This window comes from Lissotriton vulgaris, chromosome 4_1, assembly GCF_964263255.1.
Source record: "Lissotriton vulgaris chromosome 4_1, aLisVul1.2, whole genome shotgun sequence".
Lineage (NCBI taxonomy): Eukaryota > Metazoa > Chordata > Amphibia > Caudata > Salamandridae > Lissotriton > Lissotriton vulgaris.
In genome coordinates this window covers 801,439,762-801,457,454 of record NC_141691.1, presented here as the reverse complement: position 1 = coordinate 801,457,454, position 17,693 = coordinate 801,439,762, and the positions used below count along the sequence as shown (strand labels likewise).

Here is a 17,693-nt window from a genome sequence, read left to right as displayed (position 1 = left end):
AAAAGTTGCGGTGTAAAAAAGGAAATTGCTCCATACCTATAATTAACATGAGAAACAGAATCAAACATCAAGAACACCAGTCCAATTTTCAGCCTGTGTTCCTCGCGCTGAGCGTTGGTTAGGTGAACTTTAGTATTTTGCAGGAAAGCCGCAACACAGCTGTAGTCTTTATTCTGGGATTGTAAATCAGTCCCCCTTGTAAGTAGTAACCTGATCAGGCAAGACCGCGAGGTGCACCCGCCGCCGGGAGTGTCACTCGTTAAGATGCCGGTCGGTGGAGCGGGGAGTAGTCCATAGTGGGCAGGGGAGTCAGGAGTAACAATGGTTCGCTGTGTATGGCATCGGGAGGACTGTACTCACAGTTCTGGCGGAGCAGGTTTGTAGTGAATAGGCATTCATTCAGTTAATCGCCGACTCCGGTAGCCCATCACGCCAGCATCGGGCTGAGGGCAGTTGGCCATTCCCTTCAAACAGAGCACATCAGAGGCTTACTCCTACGGTGGGTGGCGATGGTGTCAAGTCTGGGCGTGACTTAAGGAGGGAGGTGTTGAAGGGGAGACCCCGTCCTCCGTGGTGGTGTCAGTAGTCAGACCGTGTGGCGTATCCAGCGATTGAGCCTGAAACCCCGAGTTCCCTGTTGACTCGGGGACTCCGAAGGCCACGTCGAATCTGGGCTTGGACTGGGGAGTTACTGGGCAGCTCGGAGGACACTGGCCCCCATATTCGTCGCCGATGATTCCTCAGGGGCTCCTATGCTCTATACGGTGCACAGGAGCATGCAGGGTTACTGCTGGACGTGGTTAGGCGGGCAAACGGGTACGGTGGCACCAGAGCTCCAAAGTCAGGCAACCATAACGGTTGCCAGCTCGGCCACGCCCGAGACCTCCGGAGATTTCAAGTTGAACGAACCAGGGTTTCAGGCGGGCTTGTGGTTGAAGTTGCAGCAGGTACTGTCTGAGTGAAGGTCCTGGTTGGTGCAAATCAAACTTCCAGCATGGACCCTTCTTCTTCCTTCAAGGAGCAGATCAAAGAGGTCCTGCCCCTGTCAGATACGTATTCAGTGCTCTCTGTGTCAAGCAGTAGGGCACTCCTGTCCAATGAGGTACAGAGTAACATCCCAGAGTATGAGTATTTCCTCCAAAGTGTGGTACTATTGTCTCCCAGAAAGAACTATTCTTCCAAAATCCAATATGCCTGAAGTCTTAGCAGAGAGGCAAGAACTAACTACTAGGATGGCTCATCGCCATAGTCTCCCTCCCGTATGCATCTGAACATTCCTTCGTTAAGCCTGCCATCTGGCTGGGTTCAGAAGGTAAGGGTGTAGGTGGGCCTGGCATCTTCTGTCTGTCCCGGTCTTACTTTGAAGCTCATAGTTTATGACCCCTCCCCCTTGCTCTGGCATTCCTGTGCAGCGGGCCCCTCACTTTGGGTGTCCCTTATCACTTATGAAGGCAGCCTGGCTAATCCGCGTAACTCTGACCAATAAGGGAAGATGACTGGGAGGCTGAATTTTGGCTAACAGACAAGAAAGTCTTGTAACTTCTTGTCTGTACATTTTAGGATAAATTCAGCAATAGCATATTGTTGGATTTATCAATACCATTCTAATAAGTCCTTGAATTATATTTTTCTGGTATTCCTAGCAGGAGTTATTAATTAATAACTTCTTGCCATGTTAACCTATGCGGCTGGGGATCTACAACTGGGAAAATTAACTGAGCAATTTCTGCAACACACTGGCTTATAAAACATCTTTTATAACGACCCTGCCTATATCTACAGGACCCCCTACCCGGGAACACCTAGAGAAGACTTAGGGGGTGCTGAATATGAGAAACATTATGGATCCTCACTCCATAGCACTCCTAGCACAAACGTCGATTTTGGGAAGCACTTTACTACCATGAGGGAAGTGAAATGGGCAATTTCTCCAGGGCATATAAAACCTATTTTATAAGGGTCTTCCTAATAACTACCTGACCCTACACCTAGGAAAGACCCAGGGGGTACCTAATATGTCAAAATATTGTAGTTTATTAATTTTTAAGAGTCATAAACACCAAAGTCACATTTGGGCACAATTTACTTTAGAAGCAGTCCTGCAACACAGGGCTGCTTTTAAACTGACCTCGGGCTCTCAGCAGTGCACACATGCAAGTGCAGAAAAGGCTGCTGGCCTCTAAACTGCCATGCCCTATTATATGTGAGGCCCTTAATTGTGGTTTTAATCTTCCTGACCTATTATGTACTAGGGCCTTATTGGGGAGGACATGCAAATCATAGGGGTACCCTAACCCATAGAGTACCCTAGTCTGTGTAGGTGTTTTCACAGTATTATACGTGTGTTTTCAGCATAGCAATGGCCTTGAGTCTGGTTAGACAGAGACCAGGTGCAGTCAGAGCTTGTTACCACCTGTACCAGTCAGCAGAAAATGTGGGTTCTCAGGGCACAAGGTGACTTTGCAACAGCAAGTAAATACATTCTGGCCCTCCCTTCATTTCTATTTTCTCTTCCTCTGTAACTCATCTTGTTGGCAAGCTAAACGCCAGGGTTAATAGCCTTCATCATGCATCCAGTCTATTTCTCAATTTTTCCACCAACAGTAGTTTGCCGAACAGCAAAAAGTAACCTACAGCTGGTATTAGCAATAAACAATGACAGCTTCAAAAAAGTATAGCTTTTAAATGATGGAATACTGGCTGTAGAATGCACTGGCATTCGAAACGTCTTCTGTATGGGCATTAGGAACATACGAGGGATACAAAACTAACATGTGCTAAAGCGAAACTCAGTGACCAGGGCTTGATCCATGAATAGAAATAAGTATAATCCCATTTAGATGTAGCCACTCTGTGCATTCTCGATTCCTGCACACTCTCTTTTTTTTCTCAATGTCTGGGTCTAGTGGCTCTGTGGACTAATGCATCCACTCCAGAAACTTGTGTTTGACCTCAAAGCCACAAGTTCAGTTAATCGCCGACTCCGGTAGCCCATCACGCCAGCATCGGGCTGAGGGCAGTTGGCCATTCCCTTCAAACAGAGCACATCAGAGGCTTACTCCTACGGTGGGTGGCGATGGTGTCAAGTCTGGGCGTGACTTAAGGAGGGAGGTGTTGAAGGGGAGACCCCGTCCTCCGTGGTGGTGTCAGTAGTCAGACCGTGTGGCGTATCCAGCGATTGAGCCTGAAACCCCGAGTTCCCTGTTGACTCGGGGACTCCGAAGGCCACGTCGAATCTGGGCTTGGACTGGGGAGTTACTGGGCAGCTCGGAGGACACTGGCCCCCATATTCGTCGCCGATGATTCCTCAGGGGCTCCTATGCTCTATATGGTGCACAGGAGCATGCAGGGTTACTGCTGGACGTGGTTAGGCGGGCAAACGGGTACGGTGGCACCAGAGCTCCAAAGTCAGGCAACCATAACGGTTGCCAGCTCGGCCACGCCCGAGACCTCCGGAGATTTCAAGTTGAACGAACCAGGGTTTCAGGCGGGCTTGTGGTTGAAGTTGCAGCAGGTACTGTCTGAGTGAAGGTCCTGGTTGGTGCAAATCAAACTTCCAGCATGGACCCTTCTTCTTCCTTCAAGGAGCAGATCAAAGAGGTCCTGCCCCTGTCAGATACGTATTCAGTGCTCTCTGTGTCAAGCAGTAGGGCACTCCTGTCCAATGAGGTACAGAGTAACATCCCAGAGTATGAGTATTTCCTCCAAAGTGTGGTACTATTGTCTCCCAGAAAGAACTATTCTTCCAAAATCCAATATGCCTGAAGTCTTAGCAGAGAGGCAAGAACTAACTACTAGGATGGCTCATCGCCATAGTCTCCCTCCCGTATGCATCTGAACATTCCTTCGTTAAGCCTGCCATCTGGCTGGGTTCAGAAGGTAAGGGTGTAGGTGGGCCTGGCATCTTCTGTCTGTCCCGGTCTTACTTTGAAGCTCATAGTTTATGACCCCTCCCCCTTGCTCTGGCATTCCTGTGCAGCGGGCCCCTCACTTTGGGTGTCCCTTATCACTTATGAAGGCAGCCTGGCTAATCCGCGTAACTCTGACCAATAAGGGAAGATGACTGGGAGGCTGAATTTTGGCTAACAGACAAGAAAGTCTTGTAACTTCTTGTCTGTACATTTTAGGATAAATTCAGCAATAGCATATTGTTGGATTTATCAATACCATTCTAATAAGTCCTTGAATTATATTTTTCTGGTATTCCTAGCAGGAGTTATTAATTAATAACTTCTTGCCATGTTAACCTATGCGGCTGGGGATCTACAACTGGGAAAATTAACTGAGCAATTTCTGCAACACACTGGCTTATAAAACATCTTTTATAACGACCCTGCCTATATCTACAGGACCCCCTACCCGGGAACACCTAGAGAAGACTTAGGGGGTGCTGAATATGAGAAACATTATGGATCCTCACTCCATAGCACTCCTAGCACAAACGTCGATTTTGGGAAGCACTTTACTACCATGAGGGAAGTGAAATGGGCAATTTCTCCAGGGCATATAAAACCTATTTTATAAGGGTCTTCCTAATAACTACCTGACCCTACACCTAGGAAAGACCCAGGGGGTACCTAATATGTCAAAATATTGTAGTTTATTAATTTTTAAGAGTCATAAACACCAAAGTCACATTTGGGCACCATTTACTTTAGAAGCAGTCCTGCAACACAGGGCTGCTTTTAAACTGACCTCGGGCTCTCAGCAGTGCACACATGCAAGTGCAGAAAAGGCTGCTGGCCTCTAAACTGCCATGCCCTATTATATGTGAGGCCCTTAATTGTGGTTTTAATCTTCCTGACCTATTATGTACTAGGGCCTTATTGGGGAGGACATGTAAATCATAGGGGTACCCTAACCCATAGAGTACCCTAGTCTGTGTAGGTGTTTTCACAGTATTATACGTGTGTTTTCAGCATAGCAATGGCCTTGAGTCTGGTTAGACAGAGACCAGGTGCAGTCAGAGCTTGTTACCACCTGTACCAGTCAGCAGAAAATGTGGGTTCTCAGGGCACAAGGTGACTTTGCAACAGCAAGTAAATACATTCTGGCCCTCCCTTCATTTCTATTTTCTCTTCCTCTGTAACTCATCTTGTTGGCAAGCTAAACGCCAGGGTTAATAGCCTTCATCATGCATCCAGTCTATTTCTCAATTTTTCCACCAACAGTAGTTTGCCGAACAGCAAAAAGTAACCTACAGCTGGTATTAGCAATAAACAATGACAGCTGCAAAAAAGTATAGCTTTTAAAAGATGGAATACTGGCTGTAGAATGCACTGGCATTCGAAACGTCTTCTGTATGGGCATTAGGAACATACGAGGGATACAAAACTAACATGTGCTAAAGCGAAACTCAGTGACCAGGGCTTGATCCATGAATAGAAATAAGTATAATCCCATTTAGATGTAGCCACTCTGTGCATTCTCGATTCCTGCACACTCTCTTTTTTTTCTCAATGTCTGGGTCTAGTGGCTCTGTGGACTAATGCATCCACTCCAGAAACTTGTGTTTGACCTCAAAGCCACAAGTTCAAACCCTGTATGGTCAATTCTGAGGTCAATAAAATGAGTACCATTGAGGTGGGTAACAATACTCAGTGCCAAAATGTCACTAGGGTTTAACATTTACTTTACAAATAAATGTGTTATGATTTTGTTAGTTAAGTCTACATCATCATCTTTTCTTTGCTTTGCTTTTTCTCCTTTTCTTTCAAATCACTGATCTGCAGTTTGGAGGTTGAGAGCACCGGGAAAGATCATGATTGGTGGGGGTCGTCCGGTCCCAGTATCAAAGCTATTCCATGTTTCCTCAGAGGGGCATACAACGGGCCCGATTCACAGAATGAACTTAAGACTCAATCCTAAACTTACTACTGTTTTGGTATTCACAGATTGCACTTACTACTTTTGGTATTCACAGAATGAACTTACTCATTTCGGTATTCACAGAAGTTAGGACTCCTAACTTTAGGACTCCTAAATGCTTTTTTGTGAATACCGAAAGTCTTAAAATTAGGATTTTTCTCAATTTAGTAGTAGTAAAGTTAGGACTCCTAACTTTAGGACTCCTAAATGCCTTCTGTGAATACCGAAAGTCTTAAAATTACGGTTTTTCTCAATTTAGTAGTAGTAAAGTTAGGACTACTAACTTTAGGACTCCTAAATGCCTTCTGTGAATACCGAAATACTACTACTAAATTGGGAAAAATCCTAATTTTAGGACTTTCGGTATTCACAGAAGGCATTTAGGAGTCCTAAAGTTAGTAGTCCTAACTTTACTACTACTAAATTGAGAAAAATCGTAATTTTAGGACTTTCGGTATTCACAGAAGGCATTTAGGAGTCCTAAAGTTAGGAGTCCTAACTTATGTGAATACCGAAATGAGTAAGTTCATTCTGTGAATACCAAAAGTATTAAATGCATTCTGTGAATGCCAAAAGTAGTAAGTTCATTCTGTGGATACCAAAAGTAGTAAGTGCAATCTGTGAATACCAAAACAGTAGTAAGTTTAGGGTTGAGTCTTAAGTTCATTCTGTGAATCGGGCCCAACGTGTTTTTGTAATTAAAATAATGTTAAAGAGGACACCATCTGTTTGGGTCTATTTATTTCACAGGAGTGTGGTATTATATCCCTTTTCTCACATTTTGATCAGGATTCTGCTGACTCCTCTAAGTAAATGGCACAGGCACTCTTTGTATAGTTTCTTGCTTCGCTTTGAAAACAATTCTTGTACATTAGTCAGGCATAAAACTCTTCACTACTTGTTGTAGAGGGATGTCCCAGAGAGAATACTCTTGCTGAATGTCATATGTCACATAAGCCTGAAGCTAGCTCTCTGATTAATAATGAGGCATATCCCCCTAGCTCTCCAATGGCGAGTGTTGTTGGAATAACCCCAGTGCAAAGATTTGTTTTTTTCGTAGAACGATTCTCACTATCTCCACACTTATCAAAGAGGTGCCAACACACTGAATTTCCGTACATATAGCAGCTTTGTGGATCTGGTCTACAGAGGAATAGTCTAAATCTGTCAATCTGTTTTTTATGGCTAAGGGACTTTTTCTTGTCTGAACAGGATCTAGTAAGGTTCAAGTGGTTCAGATAGATTTTGTCTTTCTCAGTTGGTTTTCGTAGTCAATGCTTAAGGCGAATAATCCTGCATAGTTTTTTCTTGGGGCAGGTTTTTGATTTTGGGCATGATTGAGCAGCAGATCTTTAGCTGTAGAAAAACATTGATCCACCCCTTTATGGGGTGTCCTCGAAGCATTATTGTGGAGTGATAGATGTTATGAGGTTAGATGGGTTTCATGTAATGAAGCTTATTCTCTCAGTTTTAGGTCAATTTTGTTTAGGTATTTATTTTTATTATCAATGAAAACAGGTGCAAAAACACATGGTTACATAGTCAGGTACCCAATATTCAACCATTGTGGATCAATTTTCAAGCTTCAAAGTGCTCTTAAGTAGTTTTGCAGGTTCATGCAGATGTGAAGAAAGCTGATTTAGCTATGCAAATTCAGGTACAAACACGGCCTCCAGGCAGGCTCAGTTAAGCAGCGTTATCAGGCTATCACAGGATCACTGGTAAAATATTCATGCTCACTGGATCAGTCTGATTCTTCAATGTTTTTCACTTAATTACCCACAACTGTTGGAGACTTCCCTGCAGGATGATGACCATTTGTTTTGAACTGCTACCTCTCAGGGTTCATGACAGTGCTACTGGATGTGGTCCCTTTCACAGGTTACGACTAAGCGTGGGTGAAATGTATATTCCACTTGAGTAATCGAAGTAAATTTGGTAATGTCCCGTTGCTCTTTTGATGCAAATTTACCCCAAATGATGCGAATACACCCATTTGCCTAATTATGAATATTTTAGCACAAAAATCATACTGTAGGAGCACAGGAAAAACAAATGTAGAGAATACAAGCAGCTGCTACTGTTCATGTTCTGTTGCATTTAGTGCTATTTTCTTAGTACAAATGCTTCTTTAGGTCCATTTTGGGTGCCGGGGGCATTTTGGATTAACAAAATAGAGCTAAATGAAGGGGTAAACTCTTTGCGTAGTTCAGAATAATCTTGCCAAATTTTGCTGTAGTTGAGCATAATTATGTGACTGCAAATTATGCAAGTTACACCCACTTCTAGTTATGACTACCTCCCTGCCTCTGCAGCACATACGAATGGTTACTGGCATTCCCATGCTAGTCGCAGACTTTAAATGCTGGTGCCCAGAACAACTAGTTTTTGGAACTTTATCTCACCTGATTGCTTCAAAAGCATGTACAGCAGGAGAATCTCTGTGGGTAAGAATTGTAGGATGTTGCTCATTCCAAGGCTAACGGTTGCAATTTAATCCAGCTGCAGCTACAGTGCCATTTCCACAATGTCTTCAGGCACAGAAAGAGCAGGATAACATAATCAGTCAGTACACCCTACTTCCTTTCCGACTCTGTGGATTCCCATTCATAAGAATGTTTCCCATCACCATTTATGATGTAACGCGCCAAGCACCAGAAGGAAGACGTAATGCCTCATTTATTCTTTAGAACAGCTAGCCAATTGTCCTTCAGTCTGTGCGTCACCTTACTCGGCATCAGATCCTGCTCTTCTACATCAAAACTATGGAACAGTATATAATAAAAAAATAATTAAACTCTTCATTTCTCCATTCAACTCTTGAAAAACCCTGAAATTGATGGGAAGAAGGTGGACACACCAACGAGGGAGTGGGGGTCTGTACAGCCAAAGAGGCTGAAATCTTGGTGCATCTGCATCTCTGGGTCACTGAAGAGGTGCAGTGGTATGGGGAGGTTTCAACAAGCATGGGGGCCATGGTGAGGGTTCGCTTTGCCCTGTTGGTAAGGCCCTGATGTAAGATAACCAGTAGATCTGCTGGGCTGGGTCTCTATTTGGATATTTTCTTTTGATGAGAATGCATGCGGTTTCCAGGCTCTTGCTTTTGTAAATTCTATAAAAATTATGACACAGCATCATTGGATTCAAGATGTTCATAGAGCACACTGCTACTCATCCAGTTTGAAAAGTTAGAGTTGAAGGGATCGTTAGACCTGGCATCCTTGGCGTGGTTTCCCTGAATTTTATGCTTGCTGACCTCTTGTTTTGCTGACTTCATTTTTGTTGGCTTTAGGATTCTGGACCCTTTACCACTGCTGACCTATGCTAAAATGCAGGTGCTCTTTCCCTAGAACATGGTAACATTGGCAAATCAACAACTGGCATAGTTAATGTACTTACAAGTCCCTAATAAAGTGCACTTCATGTGCCCAGATTCGGTAAATTAAATGCTACTAGTAGGCCCGCAGCACTGATTGTGCCGCCCACTTTAGTAGCCCTTTAAAGCATGTGCCAGGCCTTAGGCCTTCCATGGTAGAGCCTGTGTGTGCAGTTTGCAGATTAAACTGCCATGTCAACCTAGCAATCTTACCCTCTTGCCAGGCCCAAACCTTCCTTATTAATACATATAGGTCACCCCTAAGGTAGGCCCTGGAAAGCTCCAAGAGCAGGATGCAGTCGATTTAAAAAGTTGGACATGTACTTTTAAGTGTAACATGTCCAGGTAGTAAAACATTCTTAATGCATTGGGATTGCCTTATAAGTGTAATTCCCAATTGGGACAAGATTGAAATTTCAGGTTTGGTGTCCCTTGACTCACAGTTTAAAATCACAACTTATGGTGAAGTAGTATTTTAAATTGTAAGTCTGTAAATGGTTGAGATTGGTGTTGGTAACAAGGCCCTTGCATGGTTCTCATCCTTTCTTGCTGATCGGACCTTCTAAATAAGTGTCCCTCCTTTCTCTTCAGGTGTTCACCCTTTACACTGTGGCATCCCCCAGGGGTCAGCACTAGCCAGACGTTATTTAACATCTACATCAGACCACTGGCTCTGATGGCCAAAACCCGGGCATCTCTATCATATCATACGTAGATGACACCCAGCTGGTGATCACTTTTTCTAACAATCCTAGCCTGGACTCTGCTAAATTTGAAGTGGACCTAGTGGCCATTTCGGTTTGGATACTAGAAAAATGAGAGGGGGGTTGTGCCCAAATTACCCTCATGTACATGAGCACATGACATCAAAAAGATGTATATAAATACAAAGAGGCACAGAGGGATCGATACAGTATTTATTTGTAATCAAGGTTAAATTAAAAGCCTTGGTATATCCAAAAATGAATTTTATTAAGTAATAAATACACAAATTATGGTCACATATATAGCTATATCAAACAACTAGGTGGAGCACATAAAGCAAGCAACAGATGATTATATACAACGAGAGTACCTTCACTTGTACTCAATCTTTCCATATAATACAATATACAACATATACATCACATATATATATTTACACAAAGAACACAGCCCTACAAAAGACAAAAAAAACAAAAATACACGAAAAACACACTTATATGTCTATGTGCGCATTCCTGAATTTCAATGCTACACTACCAGGTAGTCCTATGTATCAGTGCCTAGGGCAACTAATTACCCCAACAAGATTATTTCAACTGGCGCTTATGCTACAGTATAGCACAAATTTAACAATTGAAACAGACTCCTCCACAGAATATCTGTCGACGCAGTCGCGGTTGCGTTTCAGCCACACGTATCTATGGGCTTCCTCAGGACAGAAGGGCCAAATTACAGGGATCCGACGAAATTATACGGTCCCTATGCACCGTGGTTGCAAGATCCAGGGTAGGAGTACACCCCTCGGGGGCGTTCCTCTAGGTTGGTGCTCACTTCAAATGCCCACTCGGTAGAAAAATACACCGCCAGGGAAGGAATAAATTCTTCTCTCTCTGGCAGCTCAAGTCCGCACGGCTCAACAATTTCGGGAAGCGTTGGGAACAAAGTTTCGGTTTGGATGGCAACGAACCACATGCAACTAAACTCTGTGAAATCTGAGATTCTTCTGGTAGGGAAGGACTCGCATCTCTGGGGCAACCACAGGTGGCCACCCGCTCTGGGTGTCCCAGCAAGGCCCAAATCTGTGGTCAAGAACCTGGGATTTCTGGTGGACAAGGATCTCACCTTTGAAAACCAGAAGAAATCAGTGGCAGGTAAATGCATCGGACTGCTACGTGGCCAGTCTCTTTGATTCTGAAACTCGACAGCTGATCATCCAATCCTCCATTATGGCAAGACTGGACTACTGCATTGTGCTACTCGTGAGAGACAACAAATAAGTGACCAATCGGCTTCAACGCATACAGAATGTGGCCACTCGCACTCTATTCGCTCTCCTGAAGCACTGCCATGTCTCTAACCTCCTCGGACAGCTTCACTGGCTGCCTGTGGAACAGGGAATAAACTTTACGGCCCTCTGCACCATTTATAAGATACTTCTGCGCACAGACCTAGAAATCTTGAGCAAACTTTGCTCTTACTATGCTCTCACACGCATGCAGATCAGCACTTTGCTAGAGTCCCCCAGATACTGAAAGCTAGAACGGGTGGCCATTCCTTTAAGGCGAGGGTCCCGCTCAATGGAATTATCTACCCCTGCCTATCCTTAGTAACCCTGACCACCTGACCACCTGACCTTCAGACGGTTGGTGAAGACCTGGCTTTTCCCCAACCATTAACCATATGGTGATTCCTCTCCCTATTTTCAACTGCAGCGCTGGGATGCCCCATTGTTGGGGCAGCCATGCGCTTTACAAATAATTTAACATTAACATTAGCTTTTAGAAAGTTGGCATTTTCCTACTCTAACCATTCTGTGCCTCTGCCTGTCTCTGAATACACCCCTGGGTTGGGTGATAGCTAGGCTTTCTGCATTCCCTTGGACAGTCACACTCAAATGGTGCTGAAGTATGCCAATCACATCCTGATAGCCCATCACCAGGATGATGAGCCTTCCTGAGCTAGATCGGAGGGAGGAGCAGACACTTGCACCTGAATAGGGCTGTGCCTGCCTCAAAAAAGAGCTGAATTCCGCCCTGTAGTGAGTCTGGAACCAGGGCATGGACCTTGTGGACTTCAAAAGCCTCTCTTTGAAATCTCCCCCACTTCAAGGTATAAGAGCTAGATTCCTGAAACCACAAACTCAGAACACTCTGGACCTGAGGACACTTTGTCAGAAAAAAGGGCAGCTGTACTGCTCAAAAGACTGATACTCTGCTGAATTTTCTAGATTCCTGCTCTGCTGTGCCTGCGACCTCCTGCCCCTTGCCTGGTGGTGAGAAGGACTGAACCCAAATCTCTACATCATGAGAACCAAGGGACACCAAGGGCTTTCTACTTGACTTCTATTCTGAGGTCTCATGGACATCAAAGGAATTCCTTAAACTCTGCTTAGGCTGCAGGACTCTGCCAACTGGGAGTACTGCTCTGCCAAGAGATGCCAATCCAGCCTTGGGACTTCAAAGGGGGCTCTGCAGCTGTTTTCTTCACAACCCCACGCGTTGCCTAGTTTGCGCCAGTCAGAACTGAAGCATGCTCCTTGGAGGATATCCCTGGACAGCTTCACAACAATGCGGGACACGACTGCGAACCCCGACGACCACGTAAGGCTCGAAGACGATGGATCGCCTCCATCACAAAGGGGTTCAAAGATTGGCGCGGGACCCAACTGCGTGACTCGCAACGGACACATCTTGGTCCTGCCGTCGACGCATCTTCCGGAAAGGTATTGTTTTCAGCGGGACCGGTATGCCTTCTGTATCCAACCCGGGCTCCAACGCAGTCGGCTTGACTTTTCCTATTTGATTTGGTCCAGCACGACCAGATAGCCCTGGTTGGTGCTCTATGACTCTAAGCATTTTTGTCATTTGGGTCTTGTTTTGTGCGATACATTAATCTCTATTGTTCTAACCAGGTGTGGATTATTTTCTGTGTGGTGTTGTGACAGTTTTACTGTAATAAGTGTTGCACAAGTACTTTACACATTGCCTCTTCATTTTAGCCTGACTGCTCTGTGTCAAGCTACCATGGAGATAGCACTGATTAATTTAGAGTGTGTATCTGACTTACCCTGACTAGGATTGTGGTCCCTACTTGAATACGGTGCATACCTCAGCCAACTAGAGACTCTAATTTCTAACAGGGGTGGTATCTCTAAAATCTATAACTCTTTGGCCAACCACTCACCATGCACACTGGCGCCTTTGAGAGAGGGATGGGAAGGCTGTGTGGGCCAGTTAGAAGAGGGGGAGTGGTGGGAGGTGTGCATGATAGAGCATACCGTGATCATCTAAGCCTGAATAATATCGGAAATACTGAATTATCGATACTGTACTTAGTTCACCGCCAAGGGCCTGTGCTGTGGAAAGCTTGCAGATCATCGGACCTCGTATGCATGAGGTGCCTGGAGGAGGCTGGGGAGTTTTACCACATGTTTTGGAGGTGTCTCATTATTCAGCAGTACTTGCAATCCATATTTTGGACCCTGTCTGCAGTGCCGGGTGTAATTCAGGATGACGCCCAAAAAAGTTGCTCTGCTTAGCCTCGTAGATGAGCTGGGTCGGCCAAGGGGAGACAGTACTCTGGTGGGCTTGGGCAAGTTATTAGCTAAGAAAGATATAGCAAAATACTGGAAAACATGCAATGCTCCACCACTGAGGTAATGGAGGTTGGACATGGACCAGCTGGAAAATTGGAGGAACCTATTTTTGTTGCTCATGGATGCCCCAATAAATATGAGGGAAACGGTGGGCATACTATGGGGTGGGTTGGATAGGGGGCGGAGGACTACAGCTGCAATTACTGGGGCCCCCTCCGTGGGGTGACACTGTTTGGTAAATGCTCTGTGCCTTATAATACGACAAAAATGTTATACAAAAACAAAACGTTAGAGTCAATGACATTTGCTTCATCTACCAATGCTCCATCCTGAAAGTACTGAGGGGGGATTTGGGTACTGCCTTCCATAAGTGGAATACTCATATACTGAAATGCTCAGTATTTCATATGGGATGCACATAAATAATAAACAGCGCCTGAAAAAGTAATTTACCGTGACACAGTGAAGAACCTATTCAAGGATACCTGAAAGATTTTGAAAAGACTAAAGCCCTGAGCCGACATCTGAAGGAGGTGTGTGGAAACCTGGTCACAAACTACAAAGTTAGGCGATGGGGTATAGGGTATGAAACAGAGCAGACAGCTCAAGTATGAGAAAATGCACAATATTCAGAGTCTGTTATGACAAACTGAATATAACTGCTGTCAAAGCAGCTTTGCGTGCACATAATGGACACAACAGGAGGGGATCCAAGATATTGTTAGTATCCAGAAAAAAGGAGAAGAGACCACCATTCAATGATGAAATAGTTTGCACCAGCGTTCAGTGAATAATAATATGTTTCATGGTACACAGATAACTGAAGACCCCAAACACCAACAAGCATGCAGATCTAGCAAGCAGCTTTTAATACATGGAAACAGGAAAATGCACCCTATGTGCAGTCTACCATGGGAACCCACATGTTGCATGAATTCCATTTACAGCCTTCATGCGCAACTCTTCATGTTGGGAGGGATGGCCTTATCCAGGTTGCACGTCACTTGATGGCCCTCTTCTATAAGACTGCCTATTTTACCTTTAGTGGTAAACACAGTGGGAGATGTTTAACCACAGACAAACCCAAATATTGTGTAAAATAGTGTTCACCAGATCTAAATAAAACTCACCCTGGCCCCCAGTCTGATCTCCTAGATCATCTATCCATCTTATAGAGAGACCTACCAAAGCAGGGATGGCCTCACACTGCACGTGTTACATATTTGCATCATTTAAGTTCCCACCGGTAATGCTATCCGGCAGCTTCTAATAGAACTTAAAGGTGTGCAGCAAACCTCCTAAAAAGCATAGGAATCTTTTATTGGTATGCAGTTACACTAATCCTGCACAGCGTTTATGGTTCGCCCTATGTTCTTTACCACATATTGGTCCACAGAAAATTTCTTGCCTGATCCAACAAGTAAAATAATCTCTGGTGCCATTAAGGATGGTACTACTGAATATCTAATGCAGAAATATTGTCATACAAGAATATCGTGGTCAAAATATCGAAGACCAAGGTCCCATTAAGCATGGTATGCATTGCTTTCTCGTCAGGTAGTTTGCATCAGCAAAGCTCTCGTGAATACCCCAGGGGGGTATAATGACAAACAGGATTCAAAAAGGAAGATTCCGGGGAGGAGCCAAGATGGCGATCTGATCGGACGCGCAGCCTTCGGCTCCGCCGGCCCCGGAGTCCCGCACCATCATCCTGTTAGCCCCGCTTACCAGCTTCTGTCCTGAAAGGTGCGGGAAACGGAGCTGTTGCCACCGGTGATCCGCCGACCTCTCCATTCGCCCGGAATCGTCAGCTACTGGCCGATTTGCCCCGGCCCGGGAACCAGCTCGCACTGCAACGCGCCCAGACCCCACGCAACATCACAGCCGATCCGCTGCGGAGGTGGCGCGACTGGACGGCGCTTCCTCGCAGGAGCGCGGCCTCGGCGCTGCCTGCCGCTGGTGGATGCTGTGCACGCTCCGGGCAGTGTGGTGACAGGGGGAAGTCGTGTCTCCCGGCGAGTCCTTTGTTCCCGGCCGCCATGTTTCTGCTCCGCTCTCCTCGTCCCTCTGGCCGCTGATTGCAACCCCCACTGGACACTGCTTGCCTCATTGCCTTGCTACGGGCCCGCAGGCACTTCCCCTGGACAGGGCGGTCTATCGCATGTCCCGGGATTGCTCCGGTAGCAGCATCGCGCCCCGTGATTTCCCCCGTCCCCCACCCCACATCATCTCGTTGGGGAAACGACAAGATGGCGATGCCGGCGGCTCGCCTTGCAGCGGAAACCTATGCAGACTCCCCACGAAACAGCGAGCATATCGATCCTGGGGGGGCCGGGACACGTTCTCCCCATGAGCATGTGGAAACGAGGACACTTCAGCCTGACTTCACCCTTGGGGATGTGCTGGTGGCCCTGGGTGAGTTGACATCGGCGATGAAGGTCACTTATACCGAACTGGGGGCACGGTTTGATGCTTGCGCCCAAACATGCAGGCAGGAGCGGGGACTTTGTTTCACACAGGGCTCCAGGCAGGAGCTGTCACAGCCAACTGCCACAACGTTTCCTCGAAGGGATACAGTGGAGGTAACAGTTGCTACATCTGTGGAGGGTGGCGGATTGTTGCCATTCTACAGCTCGGTCGTCGCTACAGTGTTTCCCCCTCGCTCCGAGCTCAACTTTGCACTACTGACTGCGACGCGGAAGAGTCGGCTGCCTGTGGACTGCCTTCCAGGTTTTTCCTCTGCATTATTGTCAAGACCTTGGATTGCTCTGCTTTGTGACTTTGTGGGCCCGGACACGCCAGTGGAACTACTACCGAGGGACAACTGTATCCTGGGAGCGGACGCCATTCCTTCTTTGTCTACGCACCGCCCCCCTCCTTAGGGCGGCCATTTTCCATCGTCTTCCCGGACCGCACTGGACTATCACGTAGGAGGGGTGAGGGGCCATGTCCCAAAACGGGCCAGGGCTAGGAGACTTTTTGTGGTTAAATTGCCGGGCGGATGGGTGGAGACTTGGTGGATATTGATTTTGACCTGATTCTTACGGACTGTTCATTGCCTCGCCCTGACTGATCTACTGTTCTTGCTTTGCTTGTATTGTTGTTGGGGCGGGAATGTTTCTTAGGCCGGCGGAGTCTGCATGCACATATGACTGGTCCTCCTCCCGGTTTCGCTCTTGTGGGAGTCTAGGGATGGGTTTCTGTTCCTACTCCCCATGTCAAAGGATAATTTTTTACTTTCACTTTCCCCTTTACTTTTTCTTCTTCCTCCTTTCTCTTCTCTTGCTATATTTCGGGTTTTTTGGGGCGACAGACACTCTGCTAGGGGGGGGGCAGGCCATAGCCTCTGCATGTGTGTAGGGTGGGGGGTTACTTTATGATTCGAGGGTTTTTTTCTATGGTGCCTTTCTTTGTTCTTTTTATGTTTTTTCCTTTTTCTTTGGTCTGTGTTAGGCGTATTGGGGGATGGGTGGTGGCACAAATGTTTAGGGGGTGTTGAGATAATTTTTTGGTGACATGACTCGTTTGTGACCCTCCTCTGGTCGGGACTTGCATGTTATGCTTCGAACTGTTTGGTGCTGTTGTTACTCGGCGAGTCCCACCTACATGGACCTCGTTCTTTATCTTTATCTTTTATTAGCTTATGCGCGGAGTACTATGTCCTGATCTTAATAGTTGCGTAAAAAAGTTTAAAATTAACCTACATTGCTCCTGTGCCTGGGTACTGTGGTGCTTCTTGATCTATGTCTTACTTATCACCTATTGCTCTGCTGCGTTACCCTGACATTATATTGCATGCACTAGTGCGTCATAAGAGTTCGTGGCCGGCCGGACGGTTGTAGGCCCGTATATGTACTGACTTTGTGCACAATAAAGGTTTTCAAAAATTAAAAAAAAAAAAAAAAAAGGAAGATTCCGCTGAACCTCAGCAGACCTTTAAAGAGAGACATTTCATGACACTGGGTTATATGGTCACTTGTGTTCACATTTCGCATCATACTTACCAGGCTGAACAATTACTGTGACCTGTGCTGTTGACTGCTGCCCGACTGAGTCAGTGACAGTAAGCTGGAATGTGTAAACACCGTCCTGCATTGAAGCCAGCTGTAGGAATGGTGATCGCACTCCCTATGCACAAAAGTAAAAATT

At 45.8% G+C, this 17,693-nt stretch overlaps 1 protein-coding gene across 1 annotated transcript in view; it reads right to left on the bottom strand.

The window, feature by feature from the left end:
- The window catches only part of KIAA0319 (KIAA0319 ortholog), a 993,525-nt gene that overhangs the window by 225,789 nt on the left and 750,043 nt on the right, over positions 1-17,693 (bottom strand). The window contains exon 11 of the mRNA XM_086965138.1: positions 17,549-17,672. Within this exon, the coding sequence (XP_086821264.1) occupies positions 17,549-17,672 (124 nt within the window). The remainder of the gene's footprint in view (positions 1-17,548; positions 17,673-17,693) is intronic.